The 20486-nt window shown below is 40.6% G+C and overlaps 1 protein-coding gene across 5 annotated transcripts in view; it reads left to right on the top strand.

The window, feature by feature from the left end:
• The first annotated feature begins 1486 nt into the window (after positions 1 to 1486).
• Positions 1487 to 20486, top strand: part of LOC103457374 (brain-enriched guanylate kinase-associated protein) — a 36750-nt gene continuing 17750 nt past the window's right edge. The window contains exons 1-2 of one of the 5 annotated variants that reach the window (XM_017302249.2): positions 1487 to 2625; positions 8749 to 8786. In XM_017302249.2, the coding sequence (XP_017157738.2) occupies positions 1681 to 2625; positions 8749 to 8786 (983 nt within the window). In that variant the 5' untranslated portion in view covers positions 1487 to 1680. Of the gene's footprint in view, positions 2626 to 8361; positions 9236 to 20486 lie in introns of those variants that run through there. The other 4 variants (XM_008397453.3, XM_081602182.1, XM_081602181.1 and 1 more) reach the window with 4 other exon arrangements.

Genomic DNA, 20486 nt, shown 5'->3' with positions numbered 1-20486 from the left:
TAGGAAGGGAGTTTCTTCACTGCCAGTAAAGACTTCAGTTGACTGCATCCTGCCTCCTTTCTGCTATTGCATCCTTCACAAACACATTTATGACACAGGGAAGATAAAAAGGGGGACGCTGGGCAGCAACGCATAATGCTCTGTTGTTCAGCACTTCTTTTACTGTTACCTGGATCATTATTTTATTCTAATTGAACCTGTTATTGAGGGTGCACTCTTAAATTTCATACAAATTATTATTATTATTATTATTATTATTATTATTATTATTATTATTATTATTATTATTATTATTATTATTTTATAACTTTATTTTTATTTTTGTTGATGTTATTAGAGTACACTCAATGCATAGAAAAGAAAATATAAAAGACAAATACAGAACAATAAAAACAAAAATCACACACCAGGGGGGAGACTCTTATTTTAGTAACACAAGACAAAAACATAAGGAGACCATTCATGTCCAAAATACAAATAATCTTTTTAAGTTATGGCATGGATATGGGATGATAATATGTACTTATGATAGTTGTATTTTTAAAAATGGTCAATTTCACAGGATTTACACAATACTTAAAGCAACTATTTATAGCAGGATCTGTTTCATTTTTTAATGTTTAGATTCTTTTTTTTTTTATTTGTTTGTGTTTTCATTACGTTCATTAGATCTTTCCTTATTCCCGTTCTGCTCCTCTGCGTTTATTATTGCTCAACAGGTGTTGCCGTATCTGCTCATGTCTTTGTGTTCAGTTTTCTTGTTCGTTCTTGTGTTCTATTCTTTGCGTAATTGTGTTTTAGTTCTTTTAGATCAGTTTTGTTCTTTCCCCCCTCATTTTGCAGTTTCTTTGAGTGTCAGTGTTAATCATTCTCCCTCCCTCAGCCTGCCAGTTTTTCTTCCTTCCACATCTGTTTCCAATCACCTGATTTCCTCACCTGAATCCAGTCCTTCTCAACTTATTGCTCCTTTCTCTCAGCAGCTCCTTAATGTCCTGTGCTCCATTTCTTAACACATAGTGTAACTGGTAAACTAAAATAGTGCGATAGTGCAAGCATAAAATTGAACATAAATTGCTCTTGCATCCAAAGGACAACTGTAAAACTCTATTTGAAACATCATGTTGCAAATCTTAAAATTTATTCCCAGGGACGTTTTTTTTTTTTTTTTTTTATTAATGAGAGATATCGACGAGGGCACTCTATGACTCAATGAGCCTTTCCATTAGTCTGTGTGCGTTCATGCGTGTCTGATGCCATGTGCACTGTAGGATCAATGCTTGTCTGGGTTCACTGACCTGGAAAAAGCTGAAAAGGGTTTATTCAGCTATCAATAAACAGTCTAATCAAAAGTAGCAGTTGGAAAAAAAAAAATTGCATGGATGCTCAAGAAAAGATAACCTGAAACTTCTTCTTGAACTTCGGCTTTCATTTTGTTTAGTAGGGGCTTAAAAATATGACTGTCCTTGCCTGAGATAGCAGGGGGTTGGCCTGGCACTGAAGGACGCCATCTGTTCAGCCTAGAGTGAAATGCATTGGGCCACTTTTAGGTCAGGCTTGCACAATAGTGAAGCCAGATTAGGGTAGAACTCTAAAATTCGAGCAATCCACTGAACCGTGTGTCACCTGATTGTTAGATTTAAATAGAGGACGCATCAGTTAAGACCACAGTCGAGCTAATGCATGGAACTGGTCACAGACTTCCAGGGAGTCATGGCTAAGCTGGACCAGGAGTCACTGCAATCCTGGGCCTCGTCTAGCACAATGTTCAGTGTTGATCGGGTTTCTGTGGAGGGCATGATAGGCCAGTCGTCCAACCACTTCTCCACCAGCCGGTCGTCAAGCCCCAGTGCCCCCAGCAGCAGTCCAGCAGGCAGCGGCGGCAGCAGCAGCAGCGAGGACACATGCAGTCTGCACAGCTGGAGCTCAGGAGTTACCTGCCTGCTGCACAGATCTATCAAGAAACAGAGCCAGGAAGCTTTTCAAGCTCGACTCAGAGGGGAGAGAGGGTGGAGAGAGTTTACTGTAGCTCCATCCAGTGGAAGAGATCATCCACAGGCTGAGGAGGGAGAGGGCTGCTGCCACAAAGAACTACACCTTGGGAGGGGGAGTACACAAACCGTGAGATCAGAGACGGTGGTGAAGGAGAGGATCAAAGCCAAGCGGAAGTTTTCGCAGTTCCTGGATGAGGTAACGTCCAATGTGCTGAACAGAAACAGCTTGCAGGCATTTGGGAAACTAGTGCCTCCATCTGGAGTCATCCCCACATTCCCAAATCTGCCCGAAGACCGGAAGCAAGTGGTGAGCCCCAGGCTGGCCCGCTCAATGGCCCAGGAGCAAAACCCTTCAGCTGAGCAGAAAACCTCAGAAGATGAGACTTCCCTCGATTCGTCACAGAAAATGTATCTGGAGACGGACATTGACTCCGTCCGGAGGGACGACGGTCCCCAGAACCTGGAGATGAAAGCCGAGTCGCCACCTCTGCTGGTGATCGATGATAAAACTTTGTTTCCGCCTCCTCCGGAGTTTTGTCAAGGGTATAAGATGAAGATTCCTGTTCTGGAGCTTCGTCACGACTTCCCGAGATGCCCCTACAGATCCGTCTCTCTGCCCAGGGGCATCAACATGGTGAGTGATGAAACTCATCCCAGTCTTTAATGAAGGGAAGGCCTCTGAACATGTCATTAGCAGAGGAAATTGTCTCTCATGAAGTTTAAAGTGATGTCTGAATTAATTAACGCTTTTAATGATACGAAGTGGCCGTTCTTCATTTTTATGGGGGTTCTCTGCTCTAATATGAAGCTTGGAATAATATGCAGCAGAAAGCACAGAGCACAGCCTGTGCAGGCTGAATGAGAGCCAAATAAATGAAACAATAAATTAGTAAAACAAATAGATACACAGTTATAATGGAGAAAATCCTGCTGTTTGCATACATGAGAGTTGTGTTATTTCTCCCACATTGTCTCGCAAACCTTTGTTTATCCCTTCAAACTTTTTCCCATGTTGTGAATTTAAGCTTCAAACATAAGTGCAGATGATAGGATTGTGTGTGTCAGGCTAACAAAAAGTAAATTTTAGGGAAAGAAGAGCAGACTACAAAGTCAATCAGTGTGTCAAAGAAGAATTATTCAAGTCTCGTCCTTAGTCCTCATTCTGATTTAGGTCTGTACTGTGACTAGGCTATTTTAACATGAATATTATTGACCTAAAACATTGAATTGTAGCACTGGCTTTTGACGAGCCAAGTCTCAAGTCTTTTGCAACTTTTCTTCAAGGTTTGTGGCAAAGTGCAAGCATGACTTCTCTCTCTTAACGATGTCTTTCTTCTTGGTTAGCAGGAAGGCCAAATTGGTGGATTGCGTGACCAATGGCTGTCTAGTCTACTATTCCTCAGCTGGATTTTTTCACTGGATTTTATTCCAGTGTTTAAAAGTAAAAAAGTACAAATGGACATGACCCTTTTTAGACTTACATTTGTGTAATAATTTGGAATATAGACATCTCTCTCTATATATTTTTTTATTATTAAATTATAGTTTTGGAGCTCCATTTGCTGCTTTGGCCTGAAGTGATTATTACACAGCAGCTTTTTCAGAAGGACATTAGCAAGTTTTACATTACACCACTTACAGGATGCAAAAATAAGCTGTCATCAACACACAAACACCTTTTACACATTTTATTTTGCTGCCCCACCAACAAGCATTAGTCTTTGATTTGTTTTGCTTTGAGCTCCGTTTTCAACCTTCAACACATCATTTAATTAATAGTTCTATGCAGCTGCTAATAGGGCTTCTCTCTTCTGCTGTTTGGCACTTTGCACAGTTTGTTTTTTTGAAGCTTTCATTATTGCCTTTCTTGCCAGTAGCAGATTCTTGGCGAAAATGAAAACTGCCCTAGTACGTGTGAGAGTAAAAAAAAAAAAAGTAAAAATAATCCTAAAATCTTCATGCATCTGAAAGGACCTTACACTGTTCTTGTCAGGTTTTATGTACATTAACTTTTGATACGTTTCCAGAAACAAATACCTAGAATGACAAATGCATTTAATTACAGCGTTTTGACACAGTACTCTCTCTAGACATAAAAGACGTTATCTTTAACGTGCTGTATGTGCAGCTAAGCTTATTCTGTCACACCTAAGCATTGTTTCATAAAAACTGGATCGAAAAGCAGCCGTCCTGCAGAAGAAAAGTGCTCCTTTTTAAACTGCTTACAAAGAGACAGTGTCACTCAAGGTGTTGCAGTTGCTCGAGTCAAACAGTGTGATATTGTCATTTAGAAAAAAATACATCTAGTAGCTGCCAGAAAATAAACTAAAATGGAATGTTATAAGAAAATCACAACGTAGTCAGACTTTTGTAGAAAATGGATCTGTAAATCCATTAGAAGGGTTTCATATATTGGAATTGTTAAAACTGCTTTGAAAGAGTTAAATCTAAATAACTTGTACAAAGCAGTCATTTAGAGTCTACTAAAGGGCGTGTGAAGAAAAGTTACTTTAATATTTCTACTAAAGTTGGACAACTGCACTGAAAATCTGATGTTTGAATACATTTGTCTCAGTTCTTGACTACATGCATCTAATTCTTGCAAATGAAATGAGGCACACACTGTATAGTCGTCTTCTTGCCACTCTTCAAAATGGGAAAGACAAGTGAATTTTCTCTCAAAACTAATCAGGATCAGGACTTTTAGGTTTCTTATTGGATTAATGTCATGATCTGTGTTTCTGTGTATTTATTGTAAGGTCTTTTTGTGTTCAGTTTCTGTCCTGTGAGTCTCTGTGTCTTCCCCTGTTGATTGATCCCAGCTGTGTCTTGTTCCTTGATCACCCTCCCAGTGTATTTAAACCCACCTGTTGTCTTTGTCTCTTGTCGGATCCTTGTCAGTGTCATTTGTTGTCTGTCTGCCGCCACAGTCGAACTGTATAGTCCTGTGTTGGTTTAGCTCACTTCTTCAGTCCTCAGCTTTTCAGTTGCTACCGGTAATTAGCTGTGTGCTAACTCTCTGCCATGTGTGAGCTCTCTTCATTAAATTCATCATTTTTCTTCACCACCTCTCAACCACCACACTTGACAATTAACAGTTTCCATATTTACCATTTGTTTACTTCTAATTTGGTAGGAAAACAAATTGATTATACTTCTAATGGTAAGACATGAAACGATCCTTGCATACTGTTATATTTGGTTGTAGTAAACTAATGAGGTTCTACATATGCTCTTATAACATCAGTTCGTTCTAATGTAGATGAAGGTCTTATCCAATAATTATAGCGTTTTTTGGTCACACACTGGATATAAAATTTGTGAAAATCCCAAAAAAATATGTTTTTAGAAAAACTGAAGAAACTTTACACAAGAATAATGTAAATAATAAAAAAATCCTGCATGAGTACAAAAAAAAGGCAAAAGTGTTTAAAACCATCAGTGTTGTGTTTCCATCTGTCTGCAGAAACACAGTCAGACCTAAATTTAGCTAAAATAATAGTAAACAGGTACAGTTGATGTTAGACATCAAGCTCCCCTGCAGCTCCGCTGGTCAACCAGGTGAGACAGAGCTGCTCAGTGCTGACCGTTAACTCGTTCTATGGAGGAGCTCATTGGGATTCTCCACACAAAGCAACCTGAACAGAACGATGCGCTCCTCCACCAACTCAGCCCACTCGCTCCTGTTTGTTTCGTGACATCCATCATCTCCTCTGCTGAAGATGTAGCCTTGCTCAAGGGCCGTGGCAGCCCAGAGGCTTCCTTCAAAACGCAACCGGTGTTTCTACAGTCTTCGAGCTGTTTACACAGCGACAGGCCTGAAGGCTCAATCAGCAGTTGCTGCAATAAAAGTGAGTGTATTTGAAGTATCAGTGTGACATTCACCCCAGTGGTAAATGACAATCCATTTGGCTTCAGCTTCCTTGCTTCAGAATGCAAATTGCTTCACTCACTGGTAAGCACAGAAGTGTGTGCCGTTCCGCTCGGATATCGCTCCCCGGACGAGGTAAAGCATCACCCCACCTGATGTGCAGCCCCGCCAATGTTTCCGCATTAACCCTAAACACACCTGACAGGATCGTCCGAATCGGCTCCGCTCCCATTTAATAATAAAAGGAAGACGATCGCATTGCCTTAATTTATTGTCTGATTAAAATTCAGCCTTTGCCGTCACCTTAGCAACTGCTTGGGAAAAGGGAAAAAAAAAAAAAAAAAAAGGTGGGTGGTGTGGGGGCTGTGAGGCAGGCTTGCGAGCCTGTTGGTGCTCATCGCAGTCTAGTGTGTGAGTATCTGTGTCGCTGCGAACTTTCATCTCCTCGCAGAAGTCCTCGTACTTGTGCGAACGTGCTAATGAAACGTTTTCCGCAGGCGTCTGACCTTCTGTTGTGCACTCGCTCTGTGTTTCCGATGAGTTTTCTCGGCGAAGAACAAATGAGCCGTTTGCAACTGTTGCTTTTGTGAATGTGAAACCCTCTCGTGCTATTCCACTAACAAATGTACTCTTGACAATGACAAAAGAGTGAAATAGAACCATCTATGGGGAAGCTCGGGTGTACCAGCAGCCAGTTGGGGTAAATGGAAATGTACATAGTCAAACTAGAGTAAAATGGATAAAAATAGAAAAGCTAGAAGCTGCACATTAAGGTTGCATTTACGATAAAAAGATAACGTGGCACAGTTATTAAAAATAGCATAGTCAGAACCAAAGAAATGTGCAACTGAGTGGGGTAATTAAAAAAAAATGTACAAGGCGCATGTATTTGTGCATAGAAAACAGCAACAGACTATTTACAAGAAATAAAAAAAAGACTGTGCAAATAACAGCAGGAACGTAAACACTGAGTTTTTTTCTTCTTTAGTGGCAGTGATGATTAGAAAGTCTTACAGCTGCTGTGAGAACGGATCTGCGACAACGCTCCTTTGTGCTCAGTCTGTCACCGGAGGAGCTCTCCGGTTCAACAATGTGGGGTGGTAGTCTGCACTGGGTTCAGAGGTCATCCCATGACGGAGCTGGCCATCCTGCCTGATGATGAGCTTATATCTAACCACTTCCTCTCAGCTTTTTTTTTTTTACTTCATTCCTGGGTGCCAGACTGCGGGAGGCTCACTGCAAGCATTGGACTGATGATGAACCAGTTCTGCAGGAAACACTGTTGGTATTTGGGGCAGAAATTTGGGTTTCTGCCTCAAGTAACCCACCATTATGTAAGAAGTGCCAATCAGTGGGACCAAGTTGTTTTCAAACGGGGGGGATTATGTATGTTCTGGGCACATGGTGCCATTTATGACACAATCATGTGACTGTTGCCTTTCAAAATGCAAACATAGCTTAAAAGAAATTTGACATTGCAATTGAACATCTTGAAATTGGTCTCTGTCTCTGAAAAGTAGTTTGATGTGCAGTTCCTGAAGTTGTTTGCTAATTGCTGCTGCCACTAGTCTACTGGAGCTGTGTGGGGAAGGTTTGAGGGAGTGGTGCAATACATAATACCCCCTTTGATTTGCCTTGTTGCTGAAAATGTGCTATATAAATAAAAAAGAAACCTTACCTTGCCTTACCTTACCTTTAATATTAACTTTGCTAGAAATATTAATGATGATATTTTACAACAAACTCTGTCCATTCTGGAATGCTTGGGGGGGGAGAACAAGGAATTAAAGCCAGTACTGTTGGCGCAGATGACATTATGCTGTGGAGCTGGTCAAGGAAAAAAACAAAACGTCAAATCTTTCAAAAAATGTTGCATGTCAAAACCCAGAAGTAGAAACTTTACTTTAACTCAAAACATGTATATTATTTTACAAATAGATCAGAAAGTTTTGTCTTTTTTTTATTATTTTTTTTTAGATATTTTTATGTGCAATCTAGTTTTTTAGGTGTATAAAAAATATTAATATTAAAAAAATTGTAATACTTTTTTTTTAAATTTGGCTCTGGACTTCATATTCAGATCTTTTGCTCCAGCTTCACATCCAGCCACTGGTCCAGGTAGTATAGCTCTAAAAACTGTTACCCAGACTTCTTTAAATCACAGGATGTAGAGAATATTCAACTTTTATTCAATATGTCCCCTATAGAAGAATCACCTGCAGGAAACCATAATAAAATGCATTTTCCCAACAGCCTGAAGCCGGAGATGTAAAATTCAACAGATTGAACCACCTGTTCCACTCCTGTCTCCCTTCTCTTTTTCTGTCTCTCTACACGTCCTCTTCTCCTCGCTCTCTCTGTCCCTGCTCCCACTCTGACAGCGATACTGAGTTACTGCCAGAAGTACACTGAGGGGGTGGTGGTGAGTGTTTGGGGGGGAGGGGGGAGCAGGAGGGGTTGCCATGTATCTGCAGTCTGGCTGCAATAGAGGGTCCCACACTCTTCCTCCCCATCCCTCCTTTCCTTCCTCTCATTTTCACACTCTTGGTTATGATATGATTGTTCGCTTCTCACCTCAAGTGTGCGCAGATGTAGACATCCGGGTGCAGTCTGATGAGTTTTTCTGACGAGCAGGAGGGGAAGGGGAAGTGGGGAGGGATCGTTTAAGAGAGGGAAAGAACAGAGTGGGATTTAAGGGGAAAGCATGGAGGGTTGGGGGGATCCATAAACAAAAACAGAGGAGGAAACTGAGGGAACATGTCTGCTGAATATGTATGTTTGGTTCGTCTTTTGGGCGAGTGCGTGAGCTGCAGAGGTGCCCTACTTGGCAGCTCTTGGACCAGTTCTGATGGGTCTCCTCCACTAACATGCTGTCATTTCCTTTAGCTGCCTGACGAGGAGATGAACAACATAGACCCGATCAGGTAAGGCTCTCCTCCCTCCATCACGCTCTCTCTCTCTCCCTCCCTCCCTCCGTTCTGCTCATATCTTTTCAGCGCTCCATCATCACGCCCCCGCGTTCTCCCTGTCTTCTTCCTTTAAGCCTCTTCCCTCCCACTCTTCCTTTCTGTCTTTCCACTCCTGCACAGTCTCCCTCTCTCTCTCTCTCTTTCTCTCTGCCTCCTCTGCCTTTCCCTTTTGGCATATAGCTGCTGCTGTTGCTGGAGCGGCGTGGCGCGGTGTTGGCGGCAGCTGTGCATGTGTTGGGGTTTTCTCTGAGCTTTAAGGGAGAGCTGGGTAAGCCAGTCCAGAGAGCACATAGAGGGGTGGGTGGGTGTGGAGGGAGAGGGCTTCCTCCATCCCCGGCGAGACTCGGAGCCAGCAGGATTTTTATCTCCCCTGTCTCCAGGATGAGGCTGTGCGTGAGCAGAAGGTACCGCTTTGCCTTTCGCATCTTCGATTTGGGTTGCAAAGCTCTTTTGGTTTTCAAACGTCTTTATTTGTGTGCTTATTTTTGTGTTGCGTGGCTGCACTTGATGTATTGTTGATCTAAATGCTGTATGTTTTCTGATAGTTTTTGATAATTAAAAGGTTTTTTTTCCCCTTTAAAATAGATTCTCCTGGGAGTTCTCCAATATCTCCAATTGATCAGTCTCAAGGGGTTTTTGGTTGGTCTTGCATTTATAAGGGTTGTAAAAATGTCACTTATGTGTGTTTCTGCATGCTTTTTTGAAATCGCCTGTCGAAATACCCTGATTAATGACCCTGCATGATAAAAAAAAGCAAAATATCTAAATGTATATCTAAATATAAATCTGTTTGAATCTCACTTTTATACTGAGTGGCAGTTCGAATAGACTCTGATGAACTCTTCATGACACTAAGTGTCATTTTCCTGATTAATTTGACATTAAAGGAGAAAAGAACAAATTATCCAGGAGCTTTTAATCCTCATTTCTTTTCTCATTCACCTTTCTATTGGAGACAAGTTTTAATTAATACAATTACTAATGAGCCATTATTAATCCGCCACAGATGGAAATAGATCCCGAGCTTTTCCATTCTTGTTCGATTACTGGTGGTGTTATTGCGATTTCAGGCAGATTATAATTTAAAAGCAGTTTAAGCAGCCAATGAGGGGTAATTAATCTTGATGGAAAGGGGAAGGGAAGAAGGGGGGGGCGGCTTCCCTAATGTGTGGCATCAATTGTCCTCACCTCTGTGTCACAGCTTTAATTGAATTATAGCGGCTCGACAGAGATAAGAGTCCCGCATCTTTCCACCTGTAGCCCAGGAAGAAGGCGAGTTGAGGTTAATGAGGAAGACGGACCTACCTCAGAGTCTGACCCCACCTTTTTAATCCCACCTCGAGCCACCCCCCACTCCCCCACACACACGCTCCTCCTCAGATGAACTAATCTCCAAGACGGCTTCCAGCCCAAATGATGAAACGCTCTGAAATCTTTTCCCAGTGCCTTGCCTCTCTGCCTCTTTCGTAATTCCTGTCCCTTCCTCGGCCCGGCTCCTGCGTTCGGAGGCCCGTGGCAGAGATAGAGATGTAAATTTTAAATGGCAACGCACTTGAACCTCAGAGCCTAGGCGCACTGGAGGCTTTGTGACTGTTTAAACAGATTTAAAGTTCGAAAGACTTTCAAATTCTGACAGGGTGAAAAAGGGCATGAAGTGTTTTCAAAGAGAGGCGCCTTTGGAAAGACTGTCAACTTGAGTGATGAGCGGACAGTGGAGAAAAGTGACGCTTTTGAGAAAAATCTGACTTTTGACTGATGAAATTTCGTTTCTTAAAAATAGTAACCTCTTTAGTTTAGTTTTTTAACATAAATTTCTGATTCCCTTTTTCTCTTTTAAGCTTTACTTAAATTCTCTTTCAAATAAATCTCATTTTCGTGGTTAGTTTCAAAGCTTAGGCGATACATGTCCATCAACTTAAAAAAAGAGGCACAAACCATTATTCATAGAGGATTTATCTTTTTTTTAAAGATAAAAATCTGAAAAGTGTGGCCTGCATATGCATTCAGCTCCCTGCATCTATGCTTTGTAAAAGTACCTTTTGCTAAATCTGAGCCTGCAAGTCTCTTGGATGTGACTTGGATGTCACCTACACCTGTTCTCCGCGGTGTAGGTGATCAGGCCCTGGGACTTTTGCAGGTGTGCCATGTTTGTTTTCCATGTTCAGACTTCAGATGATGGATTGAGCAGGAGGGCTCCATGAGAAACACAAGGCTTGACAAATTGTTTTAGAACCTTTTGACTGTTTTAGAAAACAGTCGCATTTTGACTGTTTTAAACTTTTCAACAGTCAACGAACGATCTGCCTGGTGCGTTGCTTGGACTTCGTGATGCCGTTTGTTCAGTAAAGTTCTCTTGCTAAAACTCCTGTGCGTCTAACAGAACAGCTGGATTTATGCTGACATTAAATCACACACATCTATTTGCAGCCATCCAATGGAGCGGTGAGCCCCGGACTCCACCTTACAGTAAAGAAGATGAAAGTCACTCTTAAATTTTCTTGCACCTCACAATTTTACGCTGTTGTGTGTGTGTGTGTGTGTGTGTGTGTGTATACATGACAAACTGAGAGTAAGGTTTCCATTTGTGCAAAGCGCTGTACAGACTATTCCAGTGGATTGTTGACGTAGAGCTCCGTGACACAAACGGCGTCGATGCTTATTTGCAAAGATGCTACCAACAGATAATTGTTCATCCAGACTCTTTATTACGTTTGAGTGATGAGGATTTCTGTCCAGGCCGTCTTCCAGGTGTTCACTCAGCCTGAGATCTGGTGACTGAAAAGGCCACGGCGAGGTGTTCGTGTCATTTTCACACTCATTAAGCCTTTCCGTGTATCCCTCCATTTGTGACATTGCTTTTTATTAAACTTAAATTGTTTTCCCTCAAAAACAGTCCGGCAAAGGGGCTTTCACTTTCTTCACCTTCACTTTCCATTTTGCACAACGCCTGAGGAATCGGGCGTAGAGAATGTACGGAAGTGCCCTTTCACACTTTTGGGCACACAACAGGAAATTGTTGTTGTCGGATGCATTCCCACTACAGGGAATACTCAGCTCAGCGTCGGTGATGCAGAAGGCTGGCCTGAGTGTGTAGGAGGCATGAGGTGGTTGAAGAAGTCTGCTGCGGTCTCTCTCTCTCTCTTGTCTTTCCTGGTCATTATTTTTGTCGTCATCTGCATGCGAAAGAGTCTTCACATATTAAAGTTAAACAATGCTGGATCTCAGTCTAGCATCACTTCCATTTTACACACTTGAGCTAATGGTGTAAAGTGCTTGTTTTCAGCCCAACTGAGTGAGACATTTGAATTCACAGCCCACAGACGGGATCAATTAGACATCACACACGGTTTGTGCAAGAGAGCTGACAACGTAAAGAGCGAATGTTCAAATCAGTCAGACCAAACGTTCTGACCAAATGTTCAAAGAAGTTGGTTCAGCATATCAGCTGCTTAAATTGTGTCTTTTAAACTAAGGGACAGCTCTATGACAAGATCTTTGGTGAGAGAAATGCGACACATTCCTCTGACATCTCTGGAAAATGAAAAAAAAGACACTTAGGTAAAAAAAAAAAAACTCCCAAACTATAACGTATTATCACCACAGGTTGGTAAATAGGTAGTCTTGGGGCCCCTTGACGTGCCATATCTTCCTTAATGTCTATGTAATAAATTTAGTCGGTGCTAAAGTCACACAAAAGCTGCAGGTCCCACTGGATACTGCCGTCCACCACCCTGCAGCTAGACCCCTTAAATCTACTAGTAGTTAAAGCGTCGCGTCTTTACGACTCTCAGAGCAAGTGCCAAGACTTGAGGGACACTTTGTGTTGAATTGAGCTGTAAATTAGAAAGAAAAAAAAAGTTATTGCAATTAAAGTATAAGTAAACCCCCGGTGAAAGCAAGAACCTGTCCCCAGACGGTTTTTAGAAAACTCCACCAAAGCAGGCAGTGTCAAGAGACAAAAGTTTGGGGATGAGTGTCACTGTTGCCACTTAAGCAACTTTACTGGTGCATTTAGTGAATTTTCAGACCCTGTTAGAAACTTTTTTTCCTAAAAAGCGCCTTGTTACACATGTAGTGACTTTTTTCTGGAGACTTTTGTAACGCCAAGTGAAGAACTAACGGCTCTGCAGTTACTGTCCTGAGGGAGCAGCAGGTTTTGCTCATCCTGCACTGAAACCACCTGCAGTCAGAGCAGAGAGGAGACCTGTCCTCTTCTATGTCCACTTGGCAAATCAAGCTGAGTGTGTCTTTAATTTAATTGTGTAATAATTATGCACAGTGATAGTTGCCCAATTATTGTGCGCATGTAGATAGATGTTCTCCTAAACGAGCCAAGCCTCCTTTTTTCACTTTCTTAAATATTCATGTTTGAGGTCTTTGAACGTCTTGGATTAATTAAGAGCATTGTAGTTGGTGATTGATAAAAATAATCTTCAAAAATAAGACGGTGTAAAAGCTGAAAACCGAGATTGTTTGGAACTGAATGGGGAAAAAAATCACAGTGAATTAACCCAGACTTAGGGCGACTCATTGATCTGCATCTTGCTGTCTTTTATTTTTATTGGATATTTTTGGCTTCATTCGCATTACCCTCCGGCTTAATATTGATGAAAATGTTTTTTTTTTGTTTTTGTTTTTTGTGAAATTGAGGACTTAACATTTGAAAGTGCCACTGAGGAGAGCCTGGACTGAAGAGAGTGAAACGTAGTTGAGGCCTTCTGTTGTTGTGCTCAGTGTTTCTTTGTCAGATTTATGCTCTTTTTCTGCCCTGTGTGGTCTGAGCACTTCTCCTCTCCCTCCCATTCGGGTTTGTGGGTCTCTCCCTCCTGAAGCCCTGGCAGCTCCTCTGGGGGTCATTAACCATCATCCCAACCCCATTATCCCTCCTCCCCTTTGTCCTGTTCAGCACCAGAAATAAGATGGCCCAGGTCAGACCTATCCCTCATGGCGATAAAGCTGCCTAAATAGTTTTGCTGCACATGACAGCTGCTTTATCTCATTGTTATGATGTATTTTAAAACTGTAAATTTTTTGTTACTGTGGCACTTTAGTAAACATCTGTTATTAAATACTTAGATTCCATAAAAAAGAGAGTTATTTGTGTTTGAAGAGATGGAAAGAGTTGGCTAATTATGACAACAGGGAAACTCTGAAACTTTTTAGAGTTCAAAGCCATTTAAGGCTGTTTTTATGCCATCCAAGAATGTTTGAATGGAAAATATATCTTGGAGCAAGTTAGGTGAAAATCTAAAGAGATCTCAAAAGGACGCTTCAAAGTCTGCAAAACTAAAAACGTTCACATTGGTTTGTGTTAAAATCTTGGTGCACAAAATGGGAAGCAAATTGATTTTAAAATAAGAGAAAAATAATGTTTTCATTGTGATTTGATCAGTTTTTATCAGTGGCAAACTCTCAAAAAATGTTACTGCATACAGTTACGTCCCAAATTATTTATGTCCTTTATATGTACATGTTCAAAGTTGACTTTTAGTTTTGCCTTAAATGTTTCTGTTAATCATTTGAGTGCCCCTGTAAGGGTACAGATTTGAACATGATGAAATATATGTGGAGACAGCAGAAAATGAAGAAGATAATGAGGACCTCTGTGAGACTTGACAAATATTTTCAAAATACCAGTGAAAATGTGCAAAGAATTTAATTGCTGTAACGTCGATTTTTAATTTTCTTCCAATTCATTCATTAGGTCAAAATATTTTTGTATAACAAATAAAAACAAATAATTGGTCCTTCTTTTTATATTAGATTTTCAGAGATGGCTGCTTGATTTCCTATCAGAAACAAACTTCTTGGCTGAAGGCAAACAATCTTCACGGGTATGAATAATCTCAGGGTTAACTGCAGAGTTGCACCAACCTTTCACTTTGGTGCTTTAAAAGCTGGCTGCTTATCAAAGAAGAAACAAGCAAGAATCCCCACCAGAGTCACATTCAGCAGTGTGGAAAACATCGCTTTGCTTTGGGTGCAAGGACTTTCTTTATGTGGTCTGCACATGATCATATTTATCTATTTTACTTGTTTTGACTTCTTGCAGCTTGCCTTTAGGGTAAACACGCTTGGATGGTCAAACACATCAGCTCAATAGCTGATTTCAGATTAGTTTGAAACCTCTTTAAATCAGCTGTTTTGATCCAGAACTGGTGTTGACCCTCAGTTCAACACTCAGGAGCACACCAGGCTAAATGTCTGTAGAGTTGTTTACAGACATGAAGTGCTTGAATTTCTTAATATATATATATATATATATATATATATATATATATATATATATATATATATATATATATATATATATATATATATATATATATATTCAGTTTCTATTGTTTATTTGTACACCTTAAATTTCTCTATATTCTCCAGATTTATAATAACTATCAATGTGCCCAAGTTTGTCAGGAAATGCACACTTTCAAAGAGTATAATCTTGTAAAACCACGAGCAAAGTGTTGAAGATGAAAAAGTTTTCTCTCCTTTTAGAAATGTATAAAAGTGATTTTAATCTAAAGATTTAGAAAATGGTTTGCCTGGGACATTCTAAAATCGGATTTCATAAATTATATATATATTGTAAGTGCTACAGAAATGAAACTTGGGACGACAATTGCTATATTGGGGTTGTTTTTTTTGTATTTTTTTTTCTTTGAAAAGTTACATTTACTCATCTCAAAGTTCAAGCTTTTAGTCGGTCTCTTGGGAGTGACAGACAGATCACTAAGTACATTTGTATTACCTGCACTATAAGGTTATATATAGGCACATGAGGCCACACACATACACACGCACACACCCACATACACACACACACGCACATGCACGCACACACACACACACACACACACACACACACACACACACACACACATTCACTGGAAAATGGAGCAGTGCACTGCAGTGTAGCAGATCTGCAGAGGTTGTTTTCTTTGTTGTGTCTAATCACCACCTGTCCATTGAGCTCCACTCACACACATTGTGCTGTGTGGTTGGAGCCGGGCGGCACGCTGCATATGCATTTCTTTCTGAACGAACACATTTATGTTTGGGTCTTTTCTATTTTTAATGAGCTGAACCATTTTGAAAGCTGCTTGTGCCTCTCCATCCCATCTCCTTTTTTTTTTTTTTTTGGTGGCAAACAGCGTTCATATTTTTGGGACTTGCAACCAAATCAAATCGCACAAGATTTTTAGTCCAAACATATATCCACTGACTACAGTAGAATGTGTGTGTGTGTGTGTTTCGATGTAATTGAAAATAGCATTGCAGAAAGTTTCACAAGGTTTGATCCCAAAGTAAACCGTGTTTTAATGTTTTGACATTGAATTTTGAGATTCTGAGTTGGTGGAGGAACAGATCTCAATGGCTCACAAGGACAGCTCTCTGTTGGATTCATTGGCACAGTCACATGATCTTTTTTTTTTTGGTCTTCAGGCTACAGCAGGTTTTTTTGTGCAACAACATGCGCTTGTGTGTGTTTTTGATGGATGTTTGTGCATAATCGCTTGAGGCTTCTCTTGCCTCCACAGCTTGTGTGCCTAATAAATCAAAACCATATTCAGATTAGCAGTTTTGAGCAAAGTGACCCGTAGTGCTTGTGTTGAGATTGTTGTTCTGACATATATATTTTTAATTCGTTTTGAACTTGTGAAAATGTTGATGCACGTTGAACTTTTTCCACATTTTGTCCTCTAAAATCCATAAAACCTGTAAGTATTTGAATGTGATTTTATTTGACAGACCAGCAGGGGGTTGTGCATTTGGAAGAAAACCCAAAATGGCTAAATGCCTCCATCTATTATCCTCCAAATGTCCTACCTGATAAAGACAGTATGTAATTTAAATTCAGCATAAATGCAGCTGTTTAGTGAAGGCCTTGAGGATCTGTAGAGAACAAACTGTCTCATGAGGCCCACGGGAAACGGCCGGAAGGTCAGGGATCAAACTTATAAAACAATATCCCGAGTTTTAAGATCCACCCGGAGTCCTACAGAGCTTTTTACAACCCATCATCTGGAAATGGAGAGAGTTTGGCTCAAAAACAAAGCTACCAAGACATCAGTGTCTATCTAAGCTGACACACCAGAGCATCAATCAGAGAAGCAACCTAGAGGCTCATGGGAACTCTGGATGAACCGCAGACATCTGCAGATCAGGTGGAAGAAACTTTCCGGACTACATCAATTAGTCATTGTGGAAAGAGATCAATAAGAAAGTAGTTTTTAAAGTTTCCAGAAGCCATGTAGGAGACGATACAAAAAGGTGTGCTGATTAAATGAGACTGAACTTTTTGACCTTCGTTCAAAATGGTGGGAAAATTGTTTGGACCAAATATAATCAATGGTACTGATATTTTTCATCCAAACTTTACAAAGTTTGACCTATTTTGCATAGGAAACGGTAAAAAAAAAGTTTAATTGAGGTTCTACACCTCAACAGACTTACTGCTGTAATCACAGGTGACTGTGGCTGGCTGAATGTTCACCTTAAATCGGATAAAATCTATTAAATTTGGAGGTCTAAACATGACAAAAGTGGATAAGTTCAGGAACTGTGAATATTTTTGCAAGTCACCTTATATTTAGCTTGTGTTTAGAACAGGATCACGTTTCATAAAATTCCTCCCGAGGTGTCGTGATTGAACATTCCTGCGCTCGGTGCCATCAAATCTCTTCAGCAGGTCATTACACCCCGCTGCTGCTAATGGTGTTGGTAGCTGCCGTATAACTACTTAGGTGCCTGCTCCCGAGTTAATCAATCCCGGGGAAAGGGAAATGACAAATACATAAACCCACACGCACTCGCTCTAATTTGAGAGTTTCTTCTATGAGGTGGTTGAGTCATACCATGCATGGCTTTGGTACCTTGTAAATCTGAAGGCATGCGGGGAGGAAAGAGCATCTTTTTTTCACCTCCATCCCCTGCTGCTGGATGACTCAGCCAATTGGGTTCTCCCTCTCTTAGAACTGAAGTTTGACTGCTTTCTAAAAAAAAATAATTTTTTTTTAAAAAGGGCTTTTCCTAAGAGGCAATCTATCTGCAAGGCTGATGCGATCAGGAAGCCCGGAACAGATTGAGATCCGAGGAAGGAGGGAAAGATGTGCAGTTTAAGTGATGAGTACACACCCACTCCCTTGATTTTACTTTCTAATTTGCCAGCGCTCGCTTCCTCCCTACTGTCTTTGACTAAACTGTAAATACTCCAGCTTTCATTCCCCCTCAGAAGCTTCCTGCTTTCCCTCCTGCCTCATTCCATAACTTTATGTCCTCTTCCTCCTCCGCTCCCGCCTCCCTCTTCCTCCTCTTCAGTGCTCCGAGTTCCTCTCAAATGTCAGCATGGCACGAGTGGGTGGCAACAAGCCCCTTCTAACTAAAATGAAAGAGAAGAAAAGCGAGTGAAAGAGGGTTGCGTTGGGATTTGTAAGCGGACACCTGGCCTGGTCAGAGACATGTCACGAACAGACGCCTTTTCTGGATGCTGTGCCAGATGCCATTGGTTTTTAAGGAACATGGCTGCACATGTGTGCAAGACAAACATTATCTACATCTGCGTGTACAAGTGTATGCTAGGAGGTAAAAAGGAAGGCAATTTTTACATTTCTTAGGCATCTCACACCTGCCAAATCTCTCTTCCACACATAATGAGAGCCACTGTGCTATGACTCAGAGGGGAGCAGCTGGATTGAAGGCTCCAGCAGCAGCAGCAGCAGTGGTGAGCTGTCACCATCTGGAAATGTGCATGTCGCTACTCAGCCTGCGCCATAAATCACCTCTCAACATCGAATCAACATGTATTCATACGTCACCTGGTTTCCGAAAAATCAAGCATCCCCCGAAACAAGATGCGTTTGTGAACTGTAACCTGGTGCGGTCACATCCCACACAGCCTGTCATTGTTTCCCCGCCGAGTGGTCAGTCCAGTGCTCAGATCAGAGGAGCTTTGATCAGGCTTTGACAGCTGCCTCGTCTAATAACCCATTCCATTTGTCTGTGCGATAAAGAGGCGCACCTGTGCTGTGGCCGCAGATGGCCGCAAGGGCCAGAGGAAATATTGATAAAGAGAGTTCACACATCCTTTGGCCTTGTCGAGGTCTGCAGTCTCTCACGCTGTGTTCTTTTGGTTTGACATACAGTGCCATGCAAAAGTACTCATTGCCTTTGAGCTTGAGTTAGGTTATATTCCATCATTTGAAAAAAATAGTGGCGCACAATTGCAAACCTTCCAAGACATGGCCGTCCACTTGGACAAAGAGAGTATTAATCAGACAGACAGCCAAGAAGCCCAAGGTAAAGCAAAGAAGCTGCAGATATTAACAGGAAAAGTGGTATTAGTGGTGCAAAGTAACAAAATATTTATATATAACTCTGTTTTAATCAACATGCCATGTCCAAGGTTTAGCATTTCCTTTTGCGTTTTCCTTTTGCATTTCTTGCAACGTTTCATCGATCTATAGGAAATCTTATTTTCTGGCATTCGACAGGGAAAAAACGAAAAATTATCAGAGATTTACGGCAAAGATATAAAACTACACTTGATGCAGGTTAGTAAAGAATTGTAAGTTTAATCGTTTTACCTTAACTGATAAGTGGACTGTAAATGTAACTATAAAAATGTAGCGATTTACAGTAGATTTGCAGCATGATTTAAAGTTAAAACTTCAAATCAATATTTGGAAGTTGGATATTTCCATTTCAGAGAAAAATCTCAGATACCAGTCGTCTGCAGACATGCCTGGCACATTTTTGTTATTGTCTTAGTAATTGTCACATACTATGAGTCTGGGTGCATTTTTTTTTACTAATTTCTTAGTTAATAGTGAATTTAGTATAAAAAAAATAAATACTACTTTTTTCCTCTTTTACAGATAAGTTAACAAGTTTGTTTTCTGATACTGTTATTTTTTTCATATCAGAGAAATATTGTATTGAAACAGTACTTTCAGCTAAAGACCTGTTATGGTCAATATGAGTATGTTTAACAAAACTATTGTTGCAGAAGTAGTGTTGATAAATTCATTCTTAATCCATGACCTCCTGCTTCCACTGGATAAAAAGATGCCGTGACATGCATGTGCTTTTTTTTTGCCACTCTTCAAAATTGACAAAATAAGAGCTAGACAGCTGTGTTGAACTTAATAAGCCAGGATTTGGCTACAAGAAGGAAGCCGGTAGATAAAATAGTTGCCGTAACAATCCCACATCTACAGGACGAGCAAAAATGAAAAGAACTTGAATTAAGACAAACAAAGCAGGACAACCACATCTTTGGGAGACAAGACAAGAAAAACCCTTTTCACTTTGAGTTTTATCCAAAGTTCTGTATTCATAAAATAGACTGTTTATTTGTGTGTAATTGTAGAGTTGGCTATTCCATGTTATTCACTTATTCGCCTGTGTCGTCTAGCATTGGTTTCATCCCTCAGTCATTAAGTTCCCTCGTCTCTTTAGTTTTCTCCCTTCACAACTGTTAGGACTTTGGTAAATGGTGATTCCTATTTTTTTTCTGTTTTAGTTTCCTAATATTTGTCAAATTCGCCTTTTTTCAACATGTTAATATTTTGTCCAATATGTGATGTAATATTGGTCTTTGTCAAAGCTGCAGTTTCCAAGCGTCTACTTCACAGAGTACCTCTCTATCTCTCT

This window comes from Poecilia reticulata, chromosome 21 (assembly GCF_904066995.2).
Source record: "Poecilia reticulata chromosome 21, P_reticulata-male-v2, whole genome shotgun sequence".
NCBI lineage: Eukaryota > Metazoa > Chordata > Actinopteri > Cyprinodontiformes > Poeciliidae > Poecilia > Poecilia reticulata.
The sequence above is the reverse complement of the archived record's forward strand: the minus strand, read 5'-3'. Positions and strand labels throughout refer to the sequence as shown.